General features: G+C 38.0%; 1 protein-coding gene across 4 annotated transcripts in view; it reads right to left on the minus strand.

The window, feature by feature from the left end:
* Positions 1–27341, minus strand: part of NALCN (sodium leak channel, non-selective) — a 250055-nt gene that overhangs the window by 151197 nt on the left and 71517 nt on the right. For all 4 annotated transcript variants that reach the window (XM_080375646.1, XM_080375645.1, XM_080375647.1 and 1 more), the window contains 3 exons: positions 9475–9617; positions 9251–9355; positions 6445–6531 (listed from right to left, as the gene is read on the minus strand). In XM_080375646.1, the coding sequence (XP_080231772.1) occupies positions 6445–6531; positions 9251–9355; positions 9475–9617 (335 nt within the window). The remainder of the gene's footprint in view (positions 1–6444; positions 6532–9250; positions 9356–9474; positions 9618–27341) is intronic.

Raw genomic sequence — 27341 nt, forward strand, 5'->3', positions numbered from 1 at the left:
AATCATTACGTTAATCACTATTTGTTAATGCTAGAATGTTACCTATGGGATATTTGAAAGTTGGCTTACAAATGACAGCCTTGCCACCAAATAAACTAATGTCTTTTTTTAACAGTCCTTCCTGATATTCAAAGTCTATTTCCCTTTCTGAAGTTTCGTCATCACTGCTAATTCTATTTGTATACACAAGCACAAACATAAACCAATCACCCCCCATGCTTGGTGTTTATAGTCCTTAGACACTCATGTCTGCCCTCCGCTTGTTACTGATTGCATGTTACAACAGCTTGTGATCCTGATTGTCATGTTCTGTTGTTTCAAATTCTTTGTTTTATTGAAAACGAGTATCCATCTCAAAATTACAACCACGAATCTTTACACTGTGTTCTGTTATTTCTGAGTAAACTCAAGAAAATCAGAAAATTAATTCTGAAATTGTAATCAATTAAAATGCTACATTGTTACTTTATATAACTTGTTCCTACAAGATGTTCTGGAGGCTAAAACAATAAATGGGTTCAAAAAAATGCTAGACAAATTGATAGGTGATAAATCCATCAATGGCCTAAATTTAACATCCACTTCTGAAAGTCCCTATGTGAATGATTGCTGGAGTCCAAGATAGAGAATGAGGGCATAAATGGGTATCCAGAAGCTCAGAGAAGGATGATCTATATATGCCTATTTCTGGTACTGGGCAATTTTGAAGACATGTTAAATGTACTGTCTACTAGTTTTTGAGTACCCCAATATATGTATCTTGAGGTTTACTGTTTTTCACGTCCCTTTCAGTAAAAAATGGTGAATTTAAGTATGCAAAAAATTTATATGGTCAAATTTATAACAGAAAAACATAGCAGTTCTCACCACTTAATTTACATTATAGTTGCTGTGTCCTCTCCTTCCTTCAGTTAAATGAACTGTAATAATTTCAGCTGTCTGAATTCATAACTTCTTTTAATAACATAAACTGAAATGAATGCCAGTTTGCATTACCAGATGAGACAGGGAACTGAGGTGTCCCAGGAGTAAACTCACTGCCTCTTCAGTTGCCACTGTTACTGTGGATAAAGACCCTGAAAAAAAGGGGGTGAGCAGACAAGAGAGGATAGTAACAGCTTTACCTTCCTCATCTGAAATAGCACAAAGATGAAACTGCGCACACATTTAATGGCAGTTCATTTTGTGAATCCCCAATCAGACCCTGGGAGTTAGCCAGATGTTGGAGTTTCTACCCCTTTACTCCATTCAACATATTTTCATCATTTCTTCCCATACCCTATACACAAGTGGAAAACATTGGTAGTCTGGTTTGTTTTCTTTCTTTTCACAATCTACGATCTTCCCATATATAACTGAGGATAGAAAGGTTGGATCGGGCTGGACTTCATTGTACATGTTCCTCTGTCACCAACATGTTTAGTTTCTCTGCAGAGTCTTCCATTCCACTGATTTTTTTTTCACTGTTTTTACCTCACCAAAACTAACACCTTAGTTTTACATGATGCTTTGCATACCCTGCCCCTGAGTCTCCTCAATAAAACTAATATGGTTGTTTTTCATTACTGTTTCAGTGCAAAGTACATCACTGAACTATCCAAGCTTCTGTTAACTGATGCAATTTCTAGGCTTTTTAAATGAGAACAGGGCATAGAAAAAGAAGTTTTGGTTTGGTTTTTTTTTAATGACAGCCTCAGAAGTTTAGGATTTGGAATCAGTTTAATCTGCTTCTGAATAAACTCATATCATATACTCAAATAATAAACTCATTAAAATAAATTCATTTTAGCCAGCTGAAAGAGAAGATTTTTCTTTCACTGTAAGAGCATTTCAATTAATTGGAAGTAATGCATTATATATGTATTTAATTTAATGAAAGCCACTGTAGGTAAGAAGAGAACAGGACTGAGCAGGCATACCTTCTGCTTGATTCCAAAGTTACACTAAAGGCCAAATTAGTATATAAATATAGACTACCATGGTTTTCTGGTTCACCGATAATTACTTCCCATGGAAGAGAAGAGGAGAAAACTCACTTCACTCTCTTCTGTTTTTCCTGCAGAGAAAATCTCTGAGTACTATTTTGTCTCATTTCCCTCTCTCTCATTCAATATATCCATTATGAAACTCCTAAAACACTCAATTCCTGCTTCTCTGGCCAGGTTTCCTCCACCCTCCATATATTTTCTTTTTATATTATTTTTCACCTTTTTGTCTCTCCTTCAAGGTTCTCTAAAATTCTGTAATTGTATGGAAATCTGTACCATTTGGACAATAATACATAGCTTGAAGGACTATCTTTCTGAGGCAAAAAGATATAATTCAATTTCTGATATTAATCACATGTTCAAGAGCGCTGTAATCATAATACTGTCGCTTGCTCAGATCATAGCTTTGTGGCCTTCTATTTCTTCCCTAGGTGGAGCACATATGATTAAAAGCATATAATCTGTTGAAAATTTTACTGTCAGAGTACAAGTGCACATACAGTTTGTAAGTGACTGCTTCCATTCACGCTTTCACATCACACACAGTGTTCCCAAGCTGCTTCTAAATGTCATTCCATCTCCAGCTTTGCATTTCATTTTTGCTGGACATGTGAACCCAAAATATTAGCATGACAGGGAATTGCTGTCTGGCTGGCTCATTGCTTCCCACAGGAACCACAGTTCCACCTTTCTCTGCTCATTACCAAACCATGTATTGAGAAGACTGAAGATGTTATTACTTGGTGTTAGTAACACCAACCACAGTTTCATGGAAGACACATGAGTTGAAACTTTCTAGTTCAGCTTTAAATGAGTATGTGCATCTTACAAGTCTTTGCGGACAGGAAGAGAAAGAAGGAAGGATGAAAACATCAACAACCTCTAAAATTAACAGGAAAGGAATAACAAGGAACACAATGTGCCTTTAACATGGAATTAAAGGGCTAAATACATGCTCAAGGCGTTTTCTAAAGGATTTTTTTCTGGAACCTGGTGCTTAGTTTTTCTTTATTTGTGAACTGAGTGCTGCCTACTGTGCTCGTAGGAGTAAATCACGGTAGGCAGGAAGTTCTAACACACTACAGTGTATTAAAGTAATATCAACAACAGCAAAATAATGTGGCAATATGGGAGCCTCAGCATGCATTCATGCCAAATGGCTCATGTTAAAATGGAAAACACAAAGATTATTTTTCAGTGACAAAAGAAAATCAATATTTAAAATCATTGCCAGTCATAGGGAACAGTGAGAGTAAGTAACAAAAGACCACAAAGGACCTTTGGGAATACTCAAAAGAAAAATGCAATAAATACAAAACCATTATACCAAAATAAAAGCCTCTTTGCCCCACATTAGGATAGATTTGCAAGTCAAAACCAGAAAGCATACTGATACTAAGTTTTCGTGTTGCCACTTCAGCCACTCCTGAAAAACTCAAGAAAACTTTAGTTAGGTGTCTGAGTTAAAGGTCTTCAAAAACACCAGATTAATGCTCATCTTTCTTGTTCGTCTGTCATGGCTTAGTCTTACTTTTAACTACTGTGCTGCTGTATACAAGAACCCCTTGCAGATCTGAGATCTGTATGCACATACTGGCTCTGTTCCGCCTGTCTGCCATGTGCCCAGTGGAACAGCAGGTGAGCTCCCAGGAGGGGGTACCCTGGCAAGCAGAGTGGCGCTCACCTGCCCAGCAGTTTAGACATACCAAGGCACACTACTCACTAGACAAGATTCTAAAACTCCTTTGCAATCCCCTCTTTGCAGATCAGCTGTGCCAGAAGCATAAAGATGTAGTTAGCCTGCTCATTCATTTCACCTAACTGAGCAGTTTGGTGCCAACACCACCACCTTTGTGTGAGACAAAGCCAGTTAGAAAAGCTCTGCAGAGAGCCTATGCAGTATCTCTGCCTGAATTCGTGTTTGTTCAGGAATAACACCAGACCTGCATTGCTCCACCTGCCATTGCAATATTCTACGTAGGCTAGCAGGGCCTGCCAGGCTGGAGCCCTTGACCTGGTCTGTGGGAGTAAGCATGGTTGCAAAAAGGCCAAGCTAGTAAAAACCAACAGATCCAGCTAGTACATGTGACGTGTCTTCCAACACCCGTATTAGAGAGGTTTTTATGTTCCACACCACACGTAAATTCTTCTTTCCTCCATCATTCCCCGCTTCATAGAGCTGGATGTATCTTATCTGTCAACTTAGATAGCACAAGCCCATCTTATTGGAGTGCCTCTCAAGTAGTCAGTAGGTTTAAACACCACAGTAGCCCAATATGGGAGGGATAAGCTTTTCCATCATGAGGAAGGTGGACTAAAGGTAAGATACCTATGAAGTAGTTTTCTCAAGGTCTACAGAAAATTTGTGCTTGGCCAATAAATTGAACCCAGATCTCCAGAGTGCCTCTCCATTCCCTTAGCTGCTAAGATTTTTCTTTCCCAATGCACGGTATCATTTGTTGAGGAGGTAAATTCTAAATAACTCAATACACTCAGTAAGTGGAGTGTCACCAAAGCACAGACCCAGGTAACTGTTGAAACAGAATTTTTAATAATGTTCCCTTCATATTTGGAGCAGTAATATTTACAGAGCTCAGACTTAATGCAAAATTTAATTGAAATGATACGGGGCAATAAGAGAGTCTTCCCTATCTTTTTCTAAGAACTCCATCCTTCACAGGATATTGAATGAATATACTTAGCTAATAAAGGTTAGAAGAATGCATATTAATTGAATGTGTCCTAAAGGCAGGATATATATTCTCCAATATGATTAACCCTTTCTTAGATTCAGATTTACACACCGTGTTCTCCTTAAGGAACAAAACCCACCCAAACCCTTAGAAAATAACCACCACATCTCTCACTAGGGACATAATGCACAAAGAATGCCTTTAATATACTGCAAAGGCTTTAAACACATGAATTTTTTAGGAAGTCTATTTTCTTTTTATTTTGGATTATTAGAAGTGAAACAACAATGCATGGGGAAATTAATAAAGGTGTGTGTATTTATCCAGGCTTTGAGATTCTGCTTTCTTTGGTCTGTATTTTAGTCTATATTAAATAAGAATGAAGCCTATTTTGGGCACTATCCTAATAAAATATAGTATTTTAATGCGTTGTTTTCCTTTGGATTGCCTTCCTTGGTCTGGCATTCAGCAAGATCGCAGATTACTGGAAAACTTACATATTTTGCATAAAGGGATGAAAAAAGAGAATAAAACTGCTAGTTGCGTTGCAATTATAAAAAGTGGCAGCACCCACTGATGCATGAGGTTTATGTTCTCTGGAACATAATTCAGTGTGTTCATGTGATTCCTAAAATGGGCAAGAATGCAACACCATGGACAAAGGAAGACCAGGTAAGTTAGATGCTATCTTAATTTTCATCTGGAGGAGTTTTCACTGTGAGTTCAGCTACATTTTATCCACATATCTGAGACTGCTACTTAAGAACACCACCAATGATGTTCCTATTGCTGTCAAAATCAATAATTAAATTTGGGAAGAGGAATTATCAGTTAAGATATATGCTATACTTAAATATATGGCAGTGGTTTGACAAAGCAGAGATATTTGAGAATGAACAGCTTGTGGAGGGTATGAAAGATGCTTGCCAGCTTAGTGTTCAGCAATGTACACGCTGCCAACAAGCACGCGTATTTTAGTTTATGCATTAAACCAAACATAACCAAAAGTGCCAGCAAACATCATGCTATCAGATTGCAATAGCAGATCTGGCTTTCTACTCTGAAGCAAGTTTATGTCATCCAGAAGCGACATCATTTAACTTGCAATTAAAAATTTGAGCTGCTGTACAATGTGCTGTAATAAAAAGGGATTTATAAAAATATTACTTATCTTAGTCTGGATTTATTTAAACAATGAGGACAGAGTTTTACAAACTCACCTATATCCAAGTGAGAATATTAAATCTGGAAGTTTCAAACACTGTATGGCTTACTACCTATATGGTTCTTCCCCCTCCTGTGAGCCTATTTTCAAGATGGAACAACAGAAAGTAAGTGCTTTTGTGTTTATTATGATTAGTCATGCTACTTGGCATATGTTATTGTATTCTGCAGTTAATGTATAAGCATTTCTGTTGTGAATAACCTAGCAATGGAATAAGTGCATATGTAAAGTCTGAGAGATGAAATATAATTACTTACATTGGTTTATATTTTAAAAAATCTAAAAACTTTCTCTCATAGACACAGAAAATAGAGCCTTTACAATGAATGCATTTTTTTAATGTCCTCCCTTTGGGTGTGGTGTATCTTTTTTTTGTTGATCTGTGATTTTTCAAGAACAAGCCTACACTGCAGAAAGCGATGGATTTAAATAAATTTATGACTAAAACTATTGTAGCTATTTTTCACCACAGTCTCCTTATACCAACATTTGAATGGTGCTGGTTACACACACTGATTTTCAAAAAGCAATGTCATACCTGTAGACATGCAGGAGCTCTGCCCTGGGGTTTATTCACATCAACAGCCACAAGCTGCCAACCTCCAGCAGCATCTTCATGAAACATCTTGAAAGGGAAAATTGTTGTCAGAAATGTTTTACGTGCCAATAAATACAAGTGAAATCTAATACATTTCCCTTAAGGACCTGCATACATTTTGATGATAGCTAGTTTAAAATAAGAGGGAAATGGTTCTTACTGCTACAGAAAAAAAGCAACATGCGCTTTTCCCAACATTAATAGATTCTGAATTTTACTCAGATAAAATCAAACACAGTATGTCTCTGTTAGTCCTAATGTAGAAACCAATTCAATTAATCTCTGATCGGTATCATTAGACAGTGGTACCTGATCAGAATAAATTCCTTACTAAGGTAAGCTTATCCTGAGGAAACACACATACATTGTGACCAAAAAAATAAGTTTCATGGTGCATTTGTAAATAACAGACTACCTCATTTTTTTGTCTGGCAAGATTATTTTACACCAAGGATCAGACTTTGGTTTTGTTGCACTAATATGTATCAAGAATAGCTGTACAGGCCTTCTGTACCATTACCCAGAGCTTATAATTCCTGCAAACAGCTGAATGATATCTGGGCTCTAATGTTGTCAATGGACCTCTTGCCCACAGTGGTATTTGCATTTCACCACTAACCTCTGGAAGTGCAGGTGTAGGTATTCTGTCTTTTTTTTTTTTCCCCTCAGAAATAAGGACATAAACAGATGCAGACTGCTGGACATAAGGAACAGTGAGAAACCATGTCTGGGAGTGATTAACACTGTCGTTGAAAATGTCCTTGGAAGAAAATGAATGGCTCTAGCATTTTGAATTGCCACCTGAGAGTCTGCACATACTACGAAATCAAGTGTGGCGAAGTTCCCACCCCACTCCCACTTCTTCCATGACACCCAACACCCAACCAAATTACCTTGAGAACACAGCCACAGCAGCAAGGCAAAAGCTTAAAAGCCATCCTGAGAGAAGTGCTCATTAGACTGGGGACAGTGTCACACAAACATGGTTATAATGCTGCTGAGTTGTTACGTAGCATCCCTGCAGCAGGAAGAGTTGCCAACTCAGATTAGCACTGAGTTACTTCTCTTTGTACTGTGCTTTAATGTGCAGTGCTAAGGTGTTTTACAAGAACCTCCTTTCATCCTTCTCCAGAGACCCCTCCCTTGACTTTAACTCTTGGACACTCCTTTTCTTTTGTATAGGACTAAGTTTTGGGAACAGTTCAATGATTTAAGAAGTGGACAAATGAAGAAGGATATTGTTGGTTTTTCTCAAAGTTATTTCATGCACAAAACCAGCAATGCTTTTAACTTTTGCCTGGTGCCTGCAATAAATTTTCCACCCTTCTCAAAGTAAAAAATAAACCACTTTTATAGTTCGGTAAGCTGGACTCCCTTTATGTCCCATTATGCCAGTGGCTCAAGGAACAAAGCAACCATTTGCTTTGCAGCTAACACAGTATTTTTATTTTGCATGATGCAATTTACATTCGACATGTCATATTCTTCAGCATGATGACATTATTTTGGGAATTTCTTTTTCCTTGAAATTCCTTAACGTTGGCTGCTTTTTGAATTTCTGCAGTTCCAGCTTCTAGTTCAGAGTATGTTGGTTAAGCCTATATGGCTCAGGAATTTCTCCCATCGGAGATGAAATGAACATTAAGTCCTTCAGCCTAAGCATGTGTCCTGTGGAAAAGCCCTTTCTTTTGCTAGATTTTAAATTGGTAAGACCAAGTCTGCTTTGACAAAGATATATATAGAATAAAAATTACTGCCACAAAGTCTATTTGAGGTGAAAAATGTAGCAGCAGGCAGAAAAAGACTAGATTTACATATGGATTACAGGAATAACCAAAGGAATATTAGAAAATATTTAATAAATAATTTTGAAACACTTAAATCCTCTGGCTTAAGAAAATAAATACACTTTAGCTACAGAAGTTAGAAAATTTTTCCTCAGGGGTATGTGTTTTATACCTGTCTTTCTAAGGGCTTTTTGCAGGCAGTTGGTAGTGGTTCCTCTTATATATGGCAAACTGCACTAGACAGAACAAGCCTGGCCTTTTGTACATTCAGGATATATAATATTATTGTTACAATAATGAGTGGGAGAATTTAAATCTCAACCCATTAGCCCTTGGTTTTCATACTGGGTCTTCCACACCAGGCAGCCCAAACGTAGCACCCTTCCTATCATGGTTTCTTCCTACCCATTATCTCATATTCAGGGTCTCACTTTCTGTGGCTACCTCAACTGCTAGTGTGGCTCTTTCATTGCCTCAGCACTTCATTCCTCATTGGTCTCAATATGTGTTTCCCAGTTCCAGGACCAGCTTCCCCAAACACTTCAGCTACCCTCTGGCCTCTCTTCCAGCTACAGCTTGCAATTTCAGCTCTTCTTCCTTAGCACAGAAAGTGATGTTCAATAGCAACCCTAATTCCAAACCCACCAATGACAGGATAAAAAAGCGTTATCCTACTTCATTAAAAGAAAATAAGAACATAGAGATAACATACCCAGCAACATAAAGAACCATATTAGTCTTCTCTATTATTCTTTTTTAAGAAAGCCTAGTTGGATAATACAACCTAGAATTTAATTTTATCTGACAAGTCATTTATCAACTTTAAAATATATGCAGTAACATGCAAAGTCAAATAGATCAGATAAAATAATAATTAATAGGAATCTGGGGCTTATTATTCATTCATAAACTAAACCAAATCAAGTCCCCAGAGAATCTCAGCATCTCAGGTGCTTCACCTGGGTGGTGGCAGTTGAAGTAGTACTGCTCCTGGACCCCCACATCTGCTGGAACTGCACTCTAATTTCTGCAAATGTTTCAATGATGACTGCGATGAAAACATTCTGAAAAAAGAACAAGAAAGAATGGCTGACGGAAAGCTCAGCAAGCAGAAAAGAGAAGAAAATTCATTCTAATATGATTTACATGTCAGACAGGTTTAAAAAGTGATGTTTTTCAGTACCTTAACAAGCCAGGCCAGAAAGAAAATTAATGTGATGAAATAGAAATATGAACGCCATCGGGGAAAACTGTCGATTGCTCGGTACATAAGGAACACCCAGCCTTCCTGAGAAGCAGCTTCGTAAACAGTAAATATGCTTGTGCCTGTCAGAGGAAAAATGAAAATGTTTGGCATTAAGACTCCCTGAAAGTTTTCAATATCAACAAACAATCATCTTTTCTCTATCTTATTTTCCTTTTTTCTAAAGGGTATCATGTCTCCTCCTTGAAACAGATGTTTTTCAGGTGCATTTCCATGTTTCTTCCTTTTGCAACTGAATGTGAATTGGTTTTGTATCAGACCAGACTGACTCCCTTCTCTTCCTAGACACATGTGCGTAATCATTTAGATGGGTTCACTGGAAGTGTGTAAATGTCTCCAAAAGCAAAATTTGTCCCATTATGTGACTTCTGCAGCATCCACGAGAAAAGGCAGTTTTAATTAAAACTATCAGGACCAACATTCAGTAAGTAAAAAAAAAAAAAAAAAATCACCATTGATATCAGCAACACTGAGTGAGCAGCAGTACACACAGAAGGTGTCCAACACTACCAAGCACTACAACAAGCTACTTAAGCTACTTGTTAAGCATCTACAACAAGCTACCAAACAATTTTAAAATTCAGGCAGGTAGTCAGGGTGGCTGCATTAACTTACGTGTCCTGCCTTAAAAAAGTTAAAAGCATTTTTAGTTGAATTTCCCATATCACTCAGGGGAGCGGGGGAGAAGATCAAAGACAAGTTATGAGGGGTTTATGTTTTATTCAAAATCCACTTTTGAATAAAAGCTATTAAGTCACTCATTTTAAACATAAGATCCAAAGTCATCCTAATGTCTGAGTGATCGCATGCTTCAGTCAGCTCCCCCTTCCTCCTGATCTCTCCAATGAAAGCTTCAAAATATAGACCGTGGTTAGGGCTCGTACGGCATTCTTGTTAGAAGCAGGTTTTTTTGTTCCAAGAAGGAACACAAACTGTGAAATTAAACCGTAAAATCTCACAAACTGCTGTGAAATCATGGAATTGTCCTACAGCCACCTGATAGCTCTGCTCCACTACTGCTTCGTTTCATGAAACATCCTGGATAAAAAGAGGGAGCATGAGGAGTACTGCCCCTAGCAAAACCATAGCAGCTGCTAGCAACGTACAGGTAGTAGGCATGAGCCAGCCAATCATCTGATCCTGTTCACAGAGACAGGAGTGGTTCTAGTCAGAAATTCCCAAGTCCAGGAGTTTCCCAAAAATCACACCAGCCTGTAAGGAGCTCTGCACTGCTATTCCCCACTGAATTTGCAGCATTTACATCCTTTCATCTGCTAACACAGGCAGGATGAACCTGGAAGTGGTTTTGCCTTAGTGAGTCCCTTTTGTGGATAAATGTTCACTGGTAAGAGGAGACGGGGATGAATTAATTTTTTTCTGTATAATCTCGTTCCTTTGATATGTGGGTGTTGAATAGTTAACATGGTTATGGTGGCGAGGCAAAAATGTTAATCCTTTCCCTTAATTTTTCTGGTTATTGGATTCCTTCCTATTTAGTGTACATGGTTCTCAGGACCAAGGGGCAAAAATAAAAATAAAAGAAAAGATAAAATATTCAAGCACAGATGATAGCAACCCCCTTTCTATTTCTTCAGAGAAGACAGTGGTCTTTGTCAATACTAAAATATACATCAGTGATTACTTCATGAGTATTTTGCATTTCAAAAAATTCATAAAGTAATGTTCAACTATCTAATATTATACTGTTGCTGATTAAATGATTGAACAAAACAGTGCTGTTGAGGGCAGCCAGAGATTAAGGAAAAAAAAGGAATCTATTAAAAGTTGCTGGCTAGGGAAGTGTCATTACGCATTACCAATGCGAAAGTCACAGTGAAGATTAGTAAAACATGCAAAGTATTTATAACACATACACTGGGCCATCTGCCATTCACAGCAATACTGTGAATGGACAAAAACACACAATTAACGCAACTAAAACAATATGTGTTCGTCTGTGACACTAAAGTAAAAATATGTCTTGCGTATAATTGGTACAGGTGTTCTTAAGGCTATTAGAAAGCAATCACCACTAAGAATATACATTCTTACTTAACGTATGTGACTAGAAGTAATAAAGCTTTCAATACTGATGCCAGGAACCATGCTGTTAACTACCTCTGTAAATACTGTTTCAACTGGATACAGAATAAAGGCATGACAGAAAGGGTTCCAACACCATGAAATATTTTGCTTTCAAAAAGAAGAGTAATTTTTAGTTAACATCTGCCTTATTGCATATTTTTGCTCTTCTAAGGGTTGCATTTATAGACAATCAACAACCAATTCTATTTTTCTGAGCATGTCTTTAATATCTGATGACATCTTCCTAAAGCCAATGTGTAAACTATTAAAAAGACTTTTGCTGCAGCATGCTCTGTTTTTTTCACGATGTTCAAAGCTACAGAGAGGGAGGGAAATGATGAAATTTTAAGTGATGGTGGGATACAGCACAAAAAACCACACATGGCAATGCTGTCATGTATGAAACCAAACTTATGCCCTTTAGATAAAATGGAAAAATTCTCCTTTTCCACAGATGTTGGTGTTCTGTCTATCACTGACACTGTTGTCTTCTACTAAGTCAGAAGGCTTAAGTCTGGACCACATGGTGCTAAGAGCCCCCTGATTAGGGCATATGAGAGCATAGGACCTCCCGTAGTGTGTGTAAGAAAAGTAGCAATATGGGTGGCAGGGGGAACAAGAGCTTGAAAACTTGCACAACGTGGCTATTCAGATACACAACAGGCCACAGATACTTCAGAGTGTAGTAATATCTTGTTAGCGTCCTGAACATCAATATTCATGCAATCTCTCTACAGGCATCAGTGAGCCACTGCAGTCATGAAAAAGCTTTGAACCATGAAGAGGGTTAAACACATGACTATAATGACATTACTCATCAGTTTAGGCAAGCTGGCACGTGTAATGTGCTGAATTTGGAAGTAGAATTTCAACATCTGCATCTAGAATATTGTTAAATGTTAGTAAATAAAAATATCTAGACAATATTTATATTAATTTTCCTATTTGTTTCAGTAGATGGCTATACCTTGGTGGAAAAAAAGCTTAAAGTCATTCAGGAGGAATGTTCTGATGACAACAGAAGTAAAATAAAGGCATATACTTTGAAATTTTTTTGTTTCAGTGCTTTCATTTGAACTTATTTAATGAATTCCACATTTTGATGTTACCATAAAACAACTCCTTTAACCATGCTGATGGTTAACCAAAACAAGGAAGGAAAACACTTCTCAATACACAGATTAAAACTAAATAAATCAATATCATAATCTGCATGAGTCTCAAAAGACTGCTTTTAGGCACTGTTACCTTTGGAAATGTTTTACAACTACATGGTCATTATCAAAAACAAAAGAAAAAAAAAGCCCAGAAAATGAAAGACTGAGTGAAGTACGGGAGAAGAGACTGAATCTTGCTTAACTTATGTAATATTTTCACTTGCTTCATACCACATAGAAGAAAAGATAACAGAGACAAAGTGTATCCCCAATAATAATGCATGTTTAGGTATATGGGCATGCAGCACTGAAATGCAGGGGGGTTATGTCTTCTTCAATACATGTTTCACCAGATAGGAGGATTAGTCTGACAGGGCATGGAGGAAGTAGCTGCTTTTAACACCTAACTTATTATAACAAAAGAAAATTCTACTCATTTCCACACCTAGTCAGGGAGCAAGGACACCTGTCTTTTCTACAGATGAATAGAGTACCAGGTTAAAAATAATTGTAAGAGGCAGAACACATAGGTGATGATTTTCCACAGGGGAGTGAAGAAAGCTATCATGCCCAAACCCTATCTTTTAAATACCTAAGGAATATGGAAAGCATTTATTTAAGAAAAAATCTCAGCTGACAGAAGAACAATAGTATCATTATGCAGGGATGCTAGTGTATTTTATATTTATGCATATTTCGCAAACATACAGGATTTCCTGCTTGTTTCTGGCTTCTGTGACACCACCATGCCCTGTGACATCAGCTCTTGCTATAATCAGCTCATTCTGTGAATGGACATCATGGAAAAGGGAGTGCACTGAATAATGCTGTAATTTTATAACTGCAGAATTAAAGGAGCAGAGATAAAGGTCACACGGAAAATTCACTAAGTCTGGAAACAGAACGCTTTCCTCCTAACCGTTACATTCTTGCTTCTTGATTCAAAATCCCATAGTATTTGAGGAAGTGAATGAACAGGGTCAAAGTATTGTCCTTTATGAGTAAGTTTGTGCTATGTGATTTGTAGCTACTCCAAGCGAAAAACAAAAAAGGAAAACTAAACTTAGGTATGCCGTTAACTCCAGCATTTTCTGCATGCGTAATCTGTGTTTATTGACTACCCTTGGCTTACCACGTTAGGGTTCTCTCAGTTTTCTTATGGCTGCTGTGAAGCTGCTGAGAAAGAAAATCTACAGGAGAGCCACTTTATGTAAAAAAAGAAGGACAAAATTTTGGGTTTGTAATTTTTTCTTCTTAATCAGGAATTATTCAGGCAAGTAAAAAAGCATGCGCTGTTACTAAAAGCTTAAAATACTACTACGATCATCCGTAAAATGCCTCAGATGCCAGCCAGTGCCAGGCTCCTTTTCCTTACTTACAAGTAGCCACTAGGTGGCGATCGTGCACCTCGGGCACATCTGGAACATCAGGCAGGGAGGGGCAGCCACCACGGGGAGCGCAGGCTGATAACCGCCCGGTAGGCTGGCAAAAGGATTGATTTTTCTATTTCCCGGCAAGACTAAGCAGCCTTCTAGCAGGTGCTGCTGTCTAAATTAACTCTATTTGTGGTGCTGAATACGGAAAGGTAGCCTGCCTTAAGGTGGGTTTGTGAATGTTATGTCCAGAAAGAAATGACCTCTTGCTTACCTATAGAAATTTTATCATCAGCCTTGCTTCTGTCCCTGCTCACTTTCACTGATAAAATCACGAAGCTGAATGTTGCTGCAAGGCACGGATATTCCCACTGAACAGTCATCTTTTAATTTAATTCATATCTTTCAGTATCAGGATGTTTGTAAAACATTGCAATGCAGTCAGGATTTTCCAGCTGTCTTATACTGTTGCTTTAGTGAAAATAGAAGGGAACAAAAATTACCCAGAAATGCAAGGACAAAGTTGTTAGCACTTCTGGGAAGCAGCTGGTAGATACCACTGAAATAAACAAAAAGATCAACTCTCGAACAGCTTCATGGGGTTTCTTCCCTGTCTCTTGAGTGAGCGATCCAGTTTATTTTACTCCCCCAAACCAACTTTGCCAGCCAGCAGAAATGAGAAAAAGAAGAAAAGTAAAACATGCCAGTGCTCTGCTCTGCCACTGAAACCTCAAACCCCAGCGCCACTTTCCTGTGACTGAGCTGTGGAAAAGGCAGCAAAACAGAAACTGTGCAGAGGACTGATTTACAACAGCAGAAAAAACACATTGCCTGTCTGAGCACAGTGTCTTAACCCTTGTTAAGTGTAATGAATCCAAACATACAGTAGTGATGTGTAATTGATTCTTCATTTTACAAATCTGCTCCCTTATGGGAAGATGAAGCCTTTATGTATGAGAAAAGACTACATACTGAGACTGTACACATACAACCACCAATAAGGAGACAAAGAAACGTCACAAATGTAAGTGCTAAGATCAATGCAATTTGTTTTACAGACTTACTAATGGGAAGACAGAAAGTCAGCCAACTTTCCAAAAAAATGTTGATGGACTTTGTAGCACTGTTTACAAGTATTTTAGAAACTTGCTCACTATTCAGAAGTGTTGTCTTACAATGTCGATGCAGCCATGCTGGCACATGTATTGACTGCACAGGGTAAACAGGAGCATGGCAGTTCATGCTTAGTTACACCATTAGTGTCCCGCATGCGATAGTGCTTGTCCTCCCTGAGGTAATGTTTTATGCTTTAAAAAGAGAAGTCTGTTTTACATTTGTGAACAAGTCCCATGGTATAAACAAAGACCAACATTCTTCAAAATGTCTTTAGGTATGCATATTTATGGATATTTAGCCAGACTAGCTTTTATATTTGTTTTTCTTTAATACTTTTTTGATTAAAATGCTCCTCAGCTAAACATTCAAAAATAGCTTAGCAAACAGAGGTCCAAAATGTTAGCAGAGCTCTTAAGCTGGCTTTACGTGCATAAATACTGTCTGTTTTTTCCTTTTTGCCATTGCAGGGCTGTAGTGCTAACACACACTCTCTCCTACATCTGCTTTTTTTAAGTGTGTGGCAACTTTACAAAATTTACTGGCAGTTGATGAGAATCAAGGAAATACTGAGCTGTGAATTGTTCACACCTCACACACCACTACCTGGAAGCTCTGCAGCACAGTCAACAACTCCCACCTCTCCTTATCCCTCAAGAGTATTTTAAGGACTTGGATCTCTGGGCTTCCATTCTCAACAGAACGGGCAGAGTGTCAGGCTGGAGACTGAAAGCAGGACACTGCTATAGCTGTACTTTTCCTAATCAGAGAATCAAACTAATAATACTCACTTTTCAGATCTAGAGACCAAGAATACAGAAATCCCTAGGCTTTGGTTTTAAAAGCAATAAACACTGTGAATATGGGCCTGCCACCACCTCAGTCTTTCCAATGAAACATCTCTGATTTGAAGTACAGTCATAGTAGAGTAAATGACTGCTACAGTAAATGTTATGACAAAACTGTGTAATACAAAAAAATGTTGAAGAAACTCTATAATCTATATTAACTTACTCCTTTGAAAATAAGCCGTCTTTTTATAGGACTGTTATGTCCTCTTTTAAAATACATTACTATATAGATGCCTTTAAAACCATACAGTAAAACTGACAGTCCAGAAATCAAACATTCAGAAATTCACACAAATTGTTACATTTAAAATTTAATGAACACTTTAAGGGTTATCCTATTAAAAAGATAAACTTAAGGCAGGTTCTTAGTACAGATATTATGTATTTGGGTTGTCATTCAGCCATATATTAAACATCGGGAATGACTGTTAAAATCAAGGCAGTGATGGATCCCTTTGTTAGAGAGAAAACAAAGTATGCAAATCCTTCTTGACACAAGGCATGTAAATTCAGCATTGAATTGCATACACTGTCAATCAAAACACTTGCTGCATCAACTTTCCCAATAGCCATAGACAGAGCAATCTAATTCATTTTAGATGCAGTCATGAAACAGCAAAGCTAGCATACATCATGGAGTCAACTAATTTGATTAATTAATAAAAAATGTATCTGCTTCGTATGAAAGGAGTATGGAAGAACAAAACCATAAAACACATTCACATAGTTACATTTCTGTATCTAGAGTGACCATGATGATACTTTTCCTGGTTTCGGCTGAAATACAGTTAATTTTCTTCCTAGTATAGTGCTGTGTTTTGGATTTAGGAGAAAATATTGTTGATAAGACACTGGTGTTTTAGTTGTTGCAGAGCAGGGCTTACACAGAGTCAAGAACTTTTCCGCTTCTCACCCCATCCCACCAGCGAGCAGGCTGGGGGGGCACAAGGGGCTGGGAGGGGGCACAGTCGGGACAGCTGGCCCCAACTGACCAAAGGGACATCCCATACCGTATGGTGTCATGTTCAGCATATAAACAAAGGGGAAAGCTGCTGGGGCCACTACTCAGGAACTGGCTGGGCATCAGTCAGTTAGTGGTGAGCAATTGTTTTGCATTTGCATCACTTGTTTCTCTTGGGTTTTATTTCTCTCTCCTTTTGTTATTTTCCTTTTCATTACAACTTCTTCTATTTTTTAGTTTTATTTTATTTCAATTATTAAATTGTTCTTATCTCAACCAATGAGCTGTCTTAACTTTCACCCTTCTGATTCTCTCCCTCGTCCCACTGCGGGGAGCGGGGAAGAGGGGTGCAGTGAGCCAGCAGCTGTGTGGGGCTTAGTTGCTGGCTGGGGTTAAACCACAATGCTATTTTTACCCTAAAGCAGAGATAATTAGGCAGCATGACTGTAAGCTTTACCATGAGAGACCATTTCATCAAGTCTTGAGTCTGGTCAGCTAGTATCAACTGTCTTGAAAGCAAGAAAATTGTGGAGTCAGAAAAAATGTACTAACAGAAAAGATGCCGGAGCTTCTAAGAATATACATTAGTGATTCAGCTGAGCAGAAGATTAACTGGGAGACCTGGAATTGCATAAAGATCATAAAATTTTATGCATATTGGGAAATACAGATACTGCCTGACCTAAATGAGGCATTTGCAGTATGATATTTATATTGGCAAGAACTGAACAATCAGAGAAGTTGAAAAAGTCTTACAGGAAAAAACAGGCTAGCACAGTCCATTAAGAAAAGAAGGATCATGTCCCAAAAGTGCTAAGAAAGACCTTGCAAGTGATTTTCAAACCCGGAAGACCATATCTTATTTGACCTCCACAACAATGCGTTTCCTTATTTCCAGTTGCAGTGCAACCCTTTCATTCTGAAGTTTCAAATGGTCCAATCAATCAGCAACTAAAAACAAAACCCAACAGCACAAATATGTAACAAAGGGAAGAACCTCCTTGACCCAGCAGAGTTTTAAGAGACAGAAGAGGACCGAAGAGAGCTTGACATTCACTTGACAAGAAGCCACACTGGTGACTGTGTGTGGGAAGTGGTTGCTCAGTCCGATTATGAGAAATAGCAGGTTAGGTACAGTGGTAGACAGGAAGGTATTTAAGGAGGATATTCCACAGTAAATCATTTCAATAGCTTAAGAAAGGTTTTTTGGTTTGTTGGGGGTCTGTGTGTTTGTGGGTTTTTCGTGTTGTTTTGTGTTTTTTTTTTTTACTGTAGGGTAGGAGATACAACAGTTTAAAGGAACCTAGACAACCAAAGCTGATGCTCTGCCCTAATGCTTCATTTCAGTTTCATGCAGTTCCTCTCGGCATCACTTGTGAATTGTAGGCACTTCTTTGAGGATGTGCTCCTTAAAATTAAGAGATCAGCCCCTTCCTCTTCCATGGATAACATTTTCAAAAGCAGCTGCATGAAATTTTATCCCTCCTGCAATCAGTGGTAAAACTGCTGTCGTCTTTCATAAGATGTTTTCAAAAATCCCTCCCCAAAGCATCCTAATTTAATTTGCTCCAGCTATAGTGTATGCGAACAAGACTTTACTCTTTTCTGTATGAAAGTTTCACCTAAGAACAACGGTAGAAAATCCCAACTAGCAAGACCTGCTGAGTATTCAGTGACCAGGAATAAAGACAGCAGCAACACTTAGCTCAATGTGTTTCTGTAAGAAAAAAACAGACGGTAAAGCTGGCCAAGGAAACATTATAAAACAGACACATGTTAGAAATCTCCTTAGCCTCCACACATCTGAATAACAGGAGCAAATACACAATGCCAAAGGCATCCTAAGAGACTGGTCTAATGGAAGAGACAAAATCTTCCTTTCCTGAATGGGAGAAAGGAGCTCTATGATTGACTGTTACAAGAAAACCCAAATGACATACTCAGTGACCTGTTAGCTATTAATAAATTAAGTACTCCCCAGTACCTGTTACGTGCCCCTAGAAGTAAAATAATTTACCTACTCTGTTTACGTGAGGCAGAGGTCTGCCCTCTTGCCTAATATGCACAGTTTAGGGAGCAGGCAGAGACAGGGAGAAGTGGTTTAGTGTGCTAACAGCTCACTAAACCCCACACCATCTTTGTCAAGTGTATTGTTAATTCAATTTCAGAGATGGCTGTGTTAAGCTAGAGACTCTAAGACCTTCCTCAAACAGCAACACCATCAATGTCTCAGATGAGACAATCTTAAAGATTTCTGATTTTAAAAGAGCTGGGTGTCAAAAGAGAAAGAACCTGATTTTTTAAAATAAAAAAACATACACAGATGTCAGCAAATTAAGACTTTTTTTTTTTCCTCTCCTTTAGAAAATAAAAAGTGGAGTTGAAAAGAAAACCAATTTTTGTAACATCTGACTTCTTTTATTCTTGACTGTCTTAAAAGAAAGTGTTTGCATGACCGGAGATCTACTGGTTATCAAAAGAATTCTTGGAAGACTAGCACTAACAGACTAAGCAGCTGGCAGGTTTATTTGGAGATGAAAATCAAAACCTTTGGCAAGAAAAGCTGTATAAACAGCCAGATATTTTTTAGGAGAAAGAATGTTCAAAGTCTTAATACACTCTGTTTAAACCTTGTTTTCAATATTATCTCCTTCTGCAGAAATCCTTTCTGATCTTTCTGTGCTACTGAAAATAGTTCCGCACACCCATAACAGAAAATTCCTGGATTTCTCACTATCAAATCAACGATTATTTTCTCACATATGCCCTCTCTTTTTTCTCAGCATGAAGTTTACCTGCGAAGATGTCTATTCTTTCCATAGGTGTGTGTCAACTCTGTGCTTTGACTCAAAGCTGCTTTAATTTCTTATAGACCTATGATATTTAACATATTTTTCTTCAAAGTCAAAGCTTTTTGCCAAAGTGGAAAATGTGGCATTTTGTACTGAGCCACATGAACATGTGGTTTGAAAAAAAGTACTGTGCATGATTTGTGCATGAAAAAAAAAAAAAAAGTTTTGGCATCGCTCAGTGAAGCAATTTCCCAAGAAATACAGATCAGACCTACTCCCAGTATTTTTTTATCAAAGGATGAGCTGAACAACCTCATTTTCCATATGAAAATAATTTCCAGTTGGTGAAATGAAATCAGAGCTTTTAGGTCTGAAGGCACAAACAAGTGATATGCATAAATTTGGGGATGACTTTCTGCATGCTATTTACTTCACAGGGACTCCTCTTTGGCTGCTCGTCACCTTAAAAAAAGACCTTTGGAAGTCTATCCACTCTCTTCCGTGAAGTCAAAGGCACCTCTAATTATTTACCGCTTACTTAGGAATAAAAGCATACAGACATTTAGTTATTGCTGGACATCATAAACACAACTTGTTACCCTCAGTAACGTGCTTGCAGGTCCTACCATAGCTTGGCTAGAATTTTATATTGTTACATCATGTCCCCCTATTTTTCAGAACAGGAAACAAAGTCCTGATTCTAACTTGGAAGCTCTGCCAGCATATTTATATAATATTTTTGAAGATAAAACTATGTTCACAGTTTTTAAATCCCACTGCCCAAAGTCAGGCACATGAGCTGATGTTCACATAGCTGGAAATGGTCTGATTCTTTGAGATGCTGAAGGAGGCAAGTTCAAAATTTTCAGTCCTGGCCTGAATGCTAGTGCTTGAAGCCAAAGGGAATTTTATCATTCTTTTAGTAGAAAAAAAGTTATATTTACAGGTCTGAGATTCTACCACATAAGTCCCCGCAAAACATAAAAGATGTTGGGAAAACAGTATATTTGATCAATATGTTGCTTTCAAAACACTTATTAAATTGCCCGCCACACTAAAAATAAGCTAGAGATTGATATTATAAGGTGTAATCAAGAAAAGAAAGCCACCTGTTTCCAGACCCATTCATTTTACAGCATCTGGGAGATGGGCTTCTTAAATGAAGACAAATGCAACAGAGAATCTCAAAAAATGTCTGCTTCTGAACCTGACCATGAGGCACACCTGTGGTGCCCTGGCATTAAAACTCTTTCCAGTGACCTTCTTAAAGAACTTGTAAAAGTACCAACTAAATGCTGTTAGCAGGATTCATGTGCTCAGGTCAGAAATAATTGAAATAGATGGGAAAAAACTGCTAGCAGGCAATAGTAAGCACTGGAATAACCGAGAGGACTGCAGAATTTGTCTCCCTGGTGCTCTTCAAGAATACATCAGATAAGCATCTATAAGGAATGATGTAAGTAGAGGTCACTCAATCTTGCAGTGGTGAGGCAATGAGCCTGGCCTTCAAAAAGATATCCTTTTGAAGCTTATACTAGTTTTCTCCAATTTTACAGCATTAAAGAATTCTGTAAAGCCAGTACAGCGTCTTATCATTACTAGTTACAAAAAGAATAGTATTAACATACATAAAGTAATCTGTGTTTGTTTAGGCTGCACATAGAGACTACCTTTCCCAACTACTGCATGTAGATACTACAAAGAAAGAGTTCAATGTATGAAAAACACCTTACATTACAGTTTTGCCTGGAAAACTGTTGTAGGAGTGATGGTGCAGAGCCAAGTTCTGCTGTTTCTGAACCAGCTAAATCATATACTTCAGCAAAAAGCCCTTTTTTTTTCTCCTTCCATAAAGGAAGCATTGATGAGTCATAGATGGTATGTAGATCTAAATTCTGTAAAATAATAGATGTAAAGTAACACTGTGAATAAATAAAATGTCACTCAGGACATGTTTTGATGATAATTTAACTCTGTCTGTAATGCTCTGAATACTGTGTTAAAAGCACCACAACCACATGACACAAAGTACTGATTTAGTACAATCTGACTCTGCCCCTTACAAAATACCCTTTTTCTGAGGGCTTCACTTTGTACTGAAATGTTGCACACTGCAACTTGTATTGTCTGTCTTCACCTTAACTTGTGCCACAGTGGGTATTGTCCACCCTTCTACCTCCAGCATCGAGTTGGCCCTAAGCTGGTACAGTTTCAGTACCAAGTGCCTCCCTCAGTGACTCTGACAGTAACACATTCATTCATTTACTCTGCCTCGTCCTGATCAGTCTCTACTGCAGGTCTTAACATGTCAAACAACAGCCTGAGTCCAGTGCAAAGCAGCACTTCTGCGAGCACTTATGTAGACAAATAAACAGCTCCTGTTTCTTGGTGTTATCTTCCTATGGATGTGCCTGTACCAAGTGTAGCTCCCTCCAGCCCATACATACCTTCAGTACTACTCCAAATAGGCTCACATTTTCAGCATCTTCCACAGGCTGACATTCCCTCGTGCTATACATACCTTCAATACTGGGTTATAAAATCACATCCCTGGTGGGCTGTGACACCAGGGAAATACTCATGGGAACCTCAGGCTGAAAAATCCCACATTTCTGAGTTATGTTTTGGGGCCGCAAGGGTGACTCATGGGGTCCAGCGGAGATCAAAACCAACCTCTGTACATACGGAAACACAGCCACTCTGCTCTAGAAGGGACCAGGCTTGAGCAGTGTGAACACAAGTCAGTCTATATCACATTGCTTGTAGACCAAAGACCAATGCCAAGCAGATGATTTTACCAGCGCAAATCCCACCTTTGACTCAATTCCATAGTTCACACATTTTTACAGTATATGGCTCAGCAGCACTATGCATCAGAAAGATACACAGCCAAATATCTTAAGTGCAAATACAACCTCTGGTAGTAGGAAGTTCCCAAGTTCAGGTTGCCAAAAAATGAAAAAAATCAGGAGGTAAATATCACTAAGCACTTGTCTGTGACCATAAAGAAAGACAAAGCTAATACTGGCATTGAAACAAGTAGCCATGAACATGAGATAGGCTGATTTTAGGCATTTTCTAATTATCAGAGAAATGAAGTCCTGAAAGAGTTTTTCATCGTGTTTTGCCTATTGTGTTCCTAAGTTTTCTAAGTTGGGACTTCATAATTTTATGAACAATGGATATTGCACGGTTTCCTATGGTCACAAGAAGGCGTGGAGAAGAGCATCATCAAGGTTCCTTCCAGCTGAAAACCAATGTTTCATCAGTAAATGTGAAGATAAAGGCCCCAAACAAAACCCTACTAAATCCAACAGAGTCCAGTTGTTTTAAATAACACAGGCTTAATCCTCAAGAAGCAAACAGTACAAAAATATTAGTAATTTAATTTTCATTGGCTTCCTGATGAAGGAAATTTCTAAGAATGTTTTTAATGAATTATACAGGAAGGATTAATGCTCTGTCTGTTCTGGAAGTTCTCAGAATGTGGCTGATTTTCGAAGTACTGCACAACAGCTAGGGGAGGTCATTCTTTGGCACAGAGTCTGGGTTTGTTACAAAATACACGTTTACCCTGCACTGCATTGAAATTCTCCAGTGAAAACTCGGTTCCTAAGTTGTACCTCCTCCATTGCACCTGAGGATACTGTGGACATAGCTGCAATCCTGCATCTGTCTGCAGTAAGTGAATTGCATACAAAATTAACAATATCCTCATATTTTGGTAAAAAATGTTGACTACAGCAGCCCTAACCATTTTAACACTCTAAAACCTGCTGTTAGCATAGTGGGTCAAATCTACTGATGACTCTAACATTTAACAGAAAAGACAGACTGCTTAAGGACCAGAAGGAACTAAACATGCATTTAGAAAAAAAAAAAAAAGAAGTCATAGCTCTTGGAGATACCAAGTCTGCACATCCATGAAAGCACGTGGATTTCATAGCACTTCCAAGGAATGAATGAAATCAGAAAGCATCTGGAAAAAGACAAGCTGATGGAGACTAGCTAGTTTGGTATGACATAAAGCATCATATCTGACAAATCTGGCAAAATATTTGAGAAGAGAATAGATAGAAAACAGATAGGTGTGAAGCAACTAACCATCTATGTTGATTAAGTTTAAGACACTTGTGAAACTACTGTAGAGAGCAGGTTAACCACAGTTCAAGTAAATGCACAGTAGAAGCGGCATTCTTCACTGGATAAAAGACCAGGTAAAAGACTGCAAAGACTAATCTGATTGTGAAATAATCATACACGTCTGTTAAATTAATCCTACAAGCTTCCCAGAGCAACTATTCAAAACCAGTATTCTCCCCTGATACTCCAAACTCTTTTCAAAACTTCTCTTTGTGCTCGAATGACTGCAGCCAATATCCTTAGCTATTTTCAGGGCATTTACCATCTTGCTATGTGAGTATCAGTGATATACATATCCATGGCTATGGTATAATAATGGCAGAATGCTGACTTTTTAAATGGTTTCTGCAGTATGCAATTTCCATTCATTGCTACTACTGCTCCATAAATCACCATTATTGATCCATAGTTCTGTATCAGACATGAAGAACAAAAAGAATCCAGGTTACAGCAGAATCATGATTTTACATGAAATGCAAAAAAAAAAAAAAATGAAAAAGAAAACACAGATAGCATTTCTTCTGGAGAAGAAGATTAAGTAGTAATACAACCAAAGCTTTTTTTTTTGAGATGATGATAGACATATTTAATTGCCACTTAACCTCAGAATCCTAAGTAAAATGCCTAAAACCAGCAGATGAAAAACAAATGTAAGAAAATATTCATATGTAGGCTATAGCAAAGTTGGCTAATACAGAAGGATATGCAAGTAGTATACATACCAGTACAAAACCCATACAAAACCTGCCACAGGCAGGTAATTAGGAGAAAATAATACCACAGTTTATCAGAAAAGACATACAGAAGTCCTGTTGTGACTAATCTATTTTATTTGAATTTGTCAGCCCCTGGGTAACTTCTTTCAAGATGAATCAGCTCTATATAGGGTCAGCTCCTCGAGAAATAGAACAGATTTCTGAAGTTTTCATCTGGCACATGTTACCACAGAGCATCTATGCTCTACGAATGGTTAGACATCACTGTTACAGTGGTGACTGACGAGGTCTTCTGGCAGAAAATTTGCTAACAGTTTTCACTTCTTTTGAATTCTATGCAACAAATAATTTTAATTCTTTCAGTATCCTTAATTAAAAAAGTACATAGCTGATCTCATTGTAGCTGTTTAAATTAAGTAGCAACACTGGGAGATTAGTTACTGCAATCCTGTTCACAGTGGAAAGAAAAAGGTGATACTGTTGTGTGGTTTACTGATTTTCAGATGTGAACTGAGTCTTAAGTTGAATGTTCATGCTAACTACCTAATCTTAGGAGGCATAAACTGTGGTCAAAAGTGCTAATCGTTATGGTATTCTCTAGTCAAAGGTGACAGTAGTACCGATTTGTTGGAAAAGCAGAGGATAACCTTCTAAAGGATTTTTTGCATGAGAATGGAAAATGCTGACTGCAGTATGAGAGAAGATGTATCTTGACACTTCCCAAGATGACACCTTCACTGGAGATGGAATAGCATGTCTCCAAAAAGTCTTACATTCTGCTGAATATTAAAGAGAACCTTCAAAGCAGCTTGTACCATTGAAGAGTGTCCACTGAAAACATCTGTAGAGATTTTAGGAAAGATAGTAATTATTTGCATATTGACACAATTCATAGAACAAAAATGCCCCTGTGGCAAAGAAATCAAGATGTATTTCCCAACACTGTGTCCTAAGTATGGAACAATACAGAAGTGGCAACTATTAGTTAACGTGTTAAAGATTTATTCTTTACTTACAGTTGCTAGATACTGCAAGATTTAGCTCTCAATTTGATGACAACCAAAATTTATGATCAAAGTAAAGACTACATAAGGTATTTGTTCTTAGATTGTCCTTTCTATGCTTTCTCAGTTGCTATAAGAAAGGCAGTAACTGGAAGAGTATTACATTTTTTTGAAGAAGTACTTCAGTAGTTCACAGGGGATCCAAAATATTACACTATTCTTTTAGCTTGTAACCTATGTCTTTTCCAATACCACTCAATGTGTACTAGATATTGTCTAAGAATTTATTCATGTGGCAATGTCATGACATTGACCCTGGTGTAGAACACAGTAAAGACTGGAAGTCCCTAAGAACCACAAGGAAAGACACTCAATATTTAAATATTTGAGTAACAGAGTAATAAAATGAGACTGTGAACTATTTAATGGAGTACGCCATTATACATTTGCCACAGGGTAATGCAAGGGTAGCAGCATGTATGAAGTCAGTTACCACAGATGAGCTGATGTGCTGGAGAGTCACACCTAAGCTTCTGCTCTATGTGCGCTACCCCCTCTGGAGTGACCATCTGTGATCTAGATTTTCTGGAATAGCATTATTCCCCCTTATTCCCCAGCAGAATTGGAAAAGCCAAGCTGCAAGCTGGCCCTGTGTTATCAAATCAAAGATGATTTGGTAAGCTGCTCTAATTCCAGTAACAGAGGGCATGTTGCATGACTACTGGAGACTGTATTTGTAGTGGGTGGTTTTGCTCATTTCCACCAACTTTATGAAAATGCTGTTTATGATAAAATAATCAAATCTCAAGAAGCAAAGTAAAAACTGTGTCCCATGCATTATGCAAGTGTTGAAGGTCAAAGCCTGTAAACCAGTCACATACTGAAGCTCTTGTCTGAAAGTAAAAATCTTCCACTGGGAAAACAATTACCTCTATTACCCAGTAACTGCAGCTTTCATTATGCAAAGCTATATTGTCTTAATGGCACTGACTGATAATTAAACGGATAGGATCTAATTTTCTTGGTATGGAATCACAGGTTTCTAATTGCCTAACTTCATGCTTTGCCTATTGGCTAAGAGTTTCCTGCTCCTTAGTGTGGCTGAAATTAGTCACGCCTTTTGTTTCAGGGCTGCTCACACTACTGTCACACCTTTAACTTCTCTATTTTTTCACATTGTTCTCTGTTCCTTGTCAGACTGTGAGTTGTTGAGTAGCTATCCACACAAATAGTTATTTTCTTTGACATAATCCTTCCTTCAGTTCTCATGCAGAGTGCCAACTGATGGGCTGGGAGGTTGTTTTTCATTGAAGTAACTCTTCCTATTTATTTTCATAGTAAATCCTCATTAAGGAGATGGTCTTAATCTGCATTTATTTGCCTTTGACCTTGGCATTCCTACCACACATGTGTCCCCCTGACTGCTTTACTGAGCCCCTCAAAGTTATCTGACCCCTTGGTTAACATTCTAATATGCATTAGAGGAAAAAACAAATGTCACTGTACATAATAGACCTGAATGTTTGAACTCACACTTCCCATAGGAATTATAAGTAAACAGTAGCAGCAGTACAAAAGCAGATTTCCTCAT

Source organism: Falco punctatus (assembly GCF_963210335.1).
Source record: "Falco punctatus genome assembly, chromosome: 2".
NCBI classification, from domain to species: Eukaryota; Metazoa; Chordata; class Aves; order Falconiformes; family Falconidae; genus Falco; species Falco punctatus.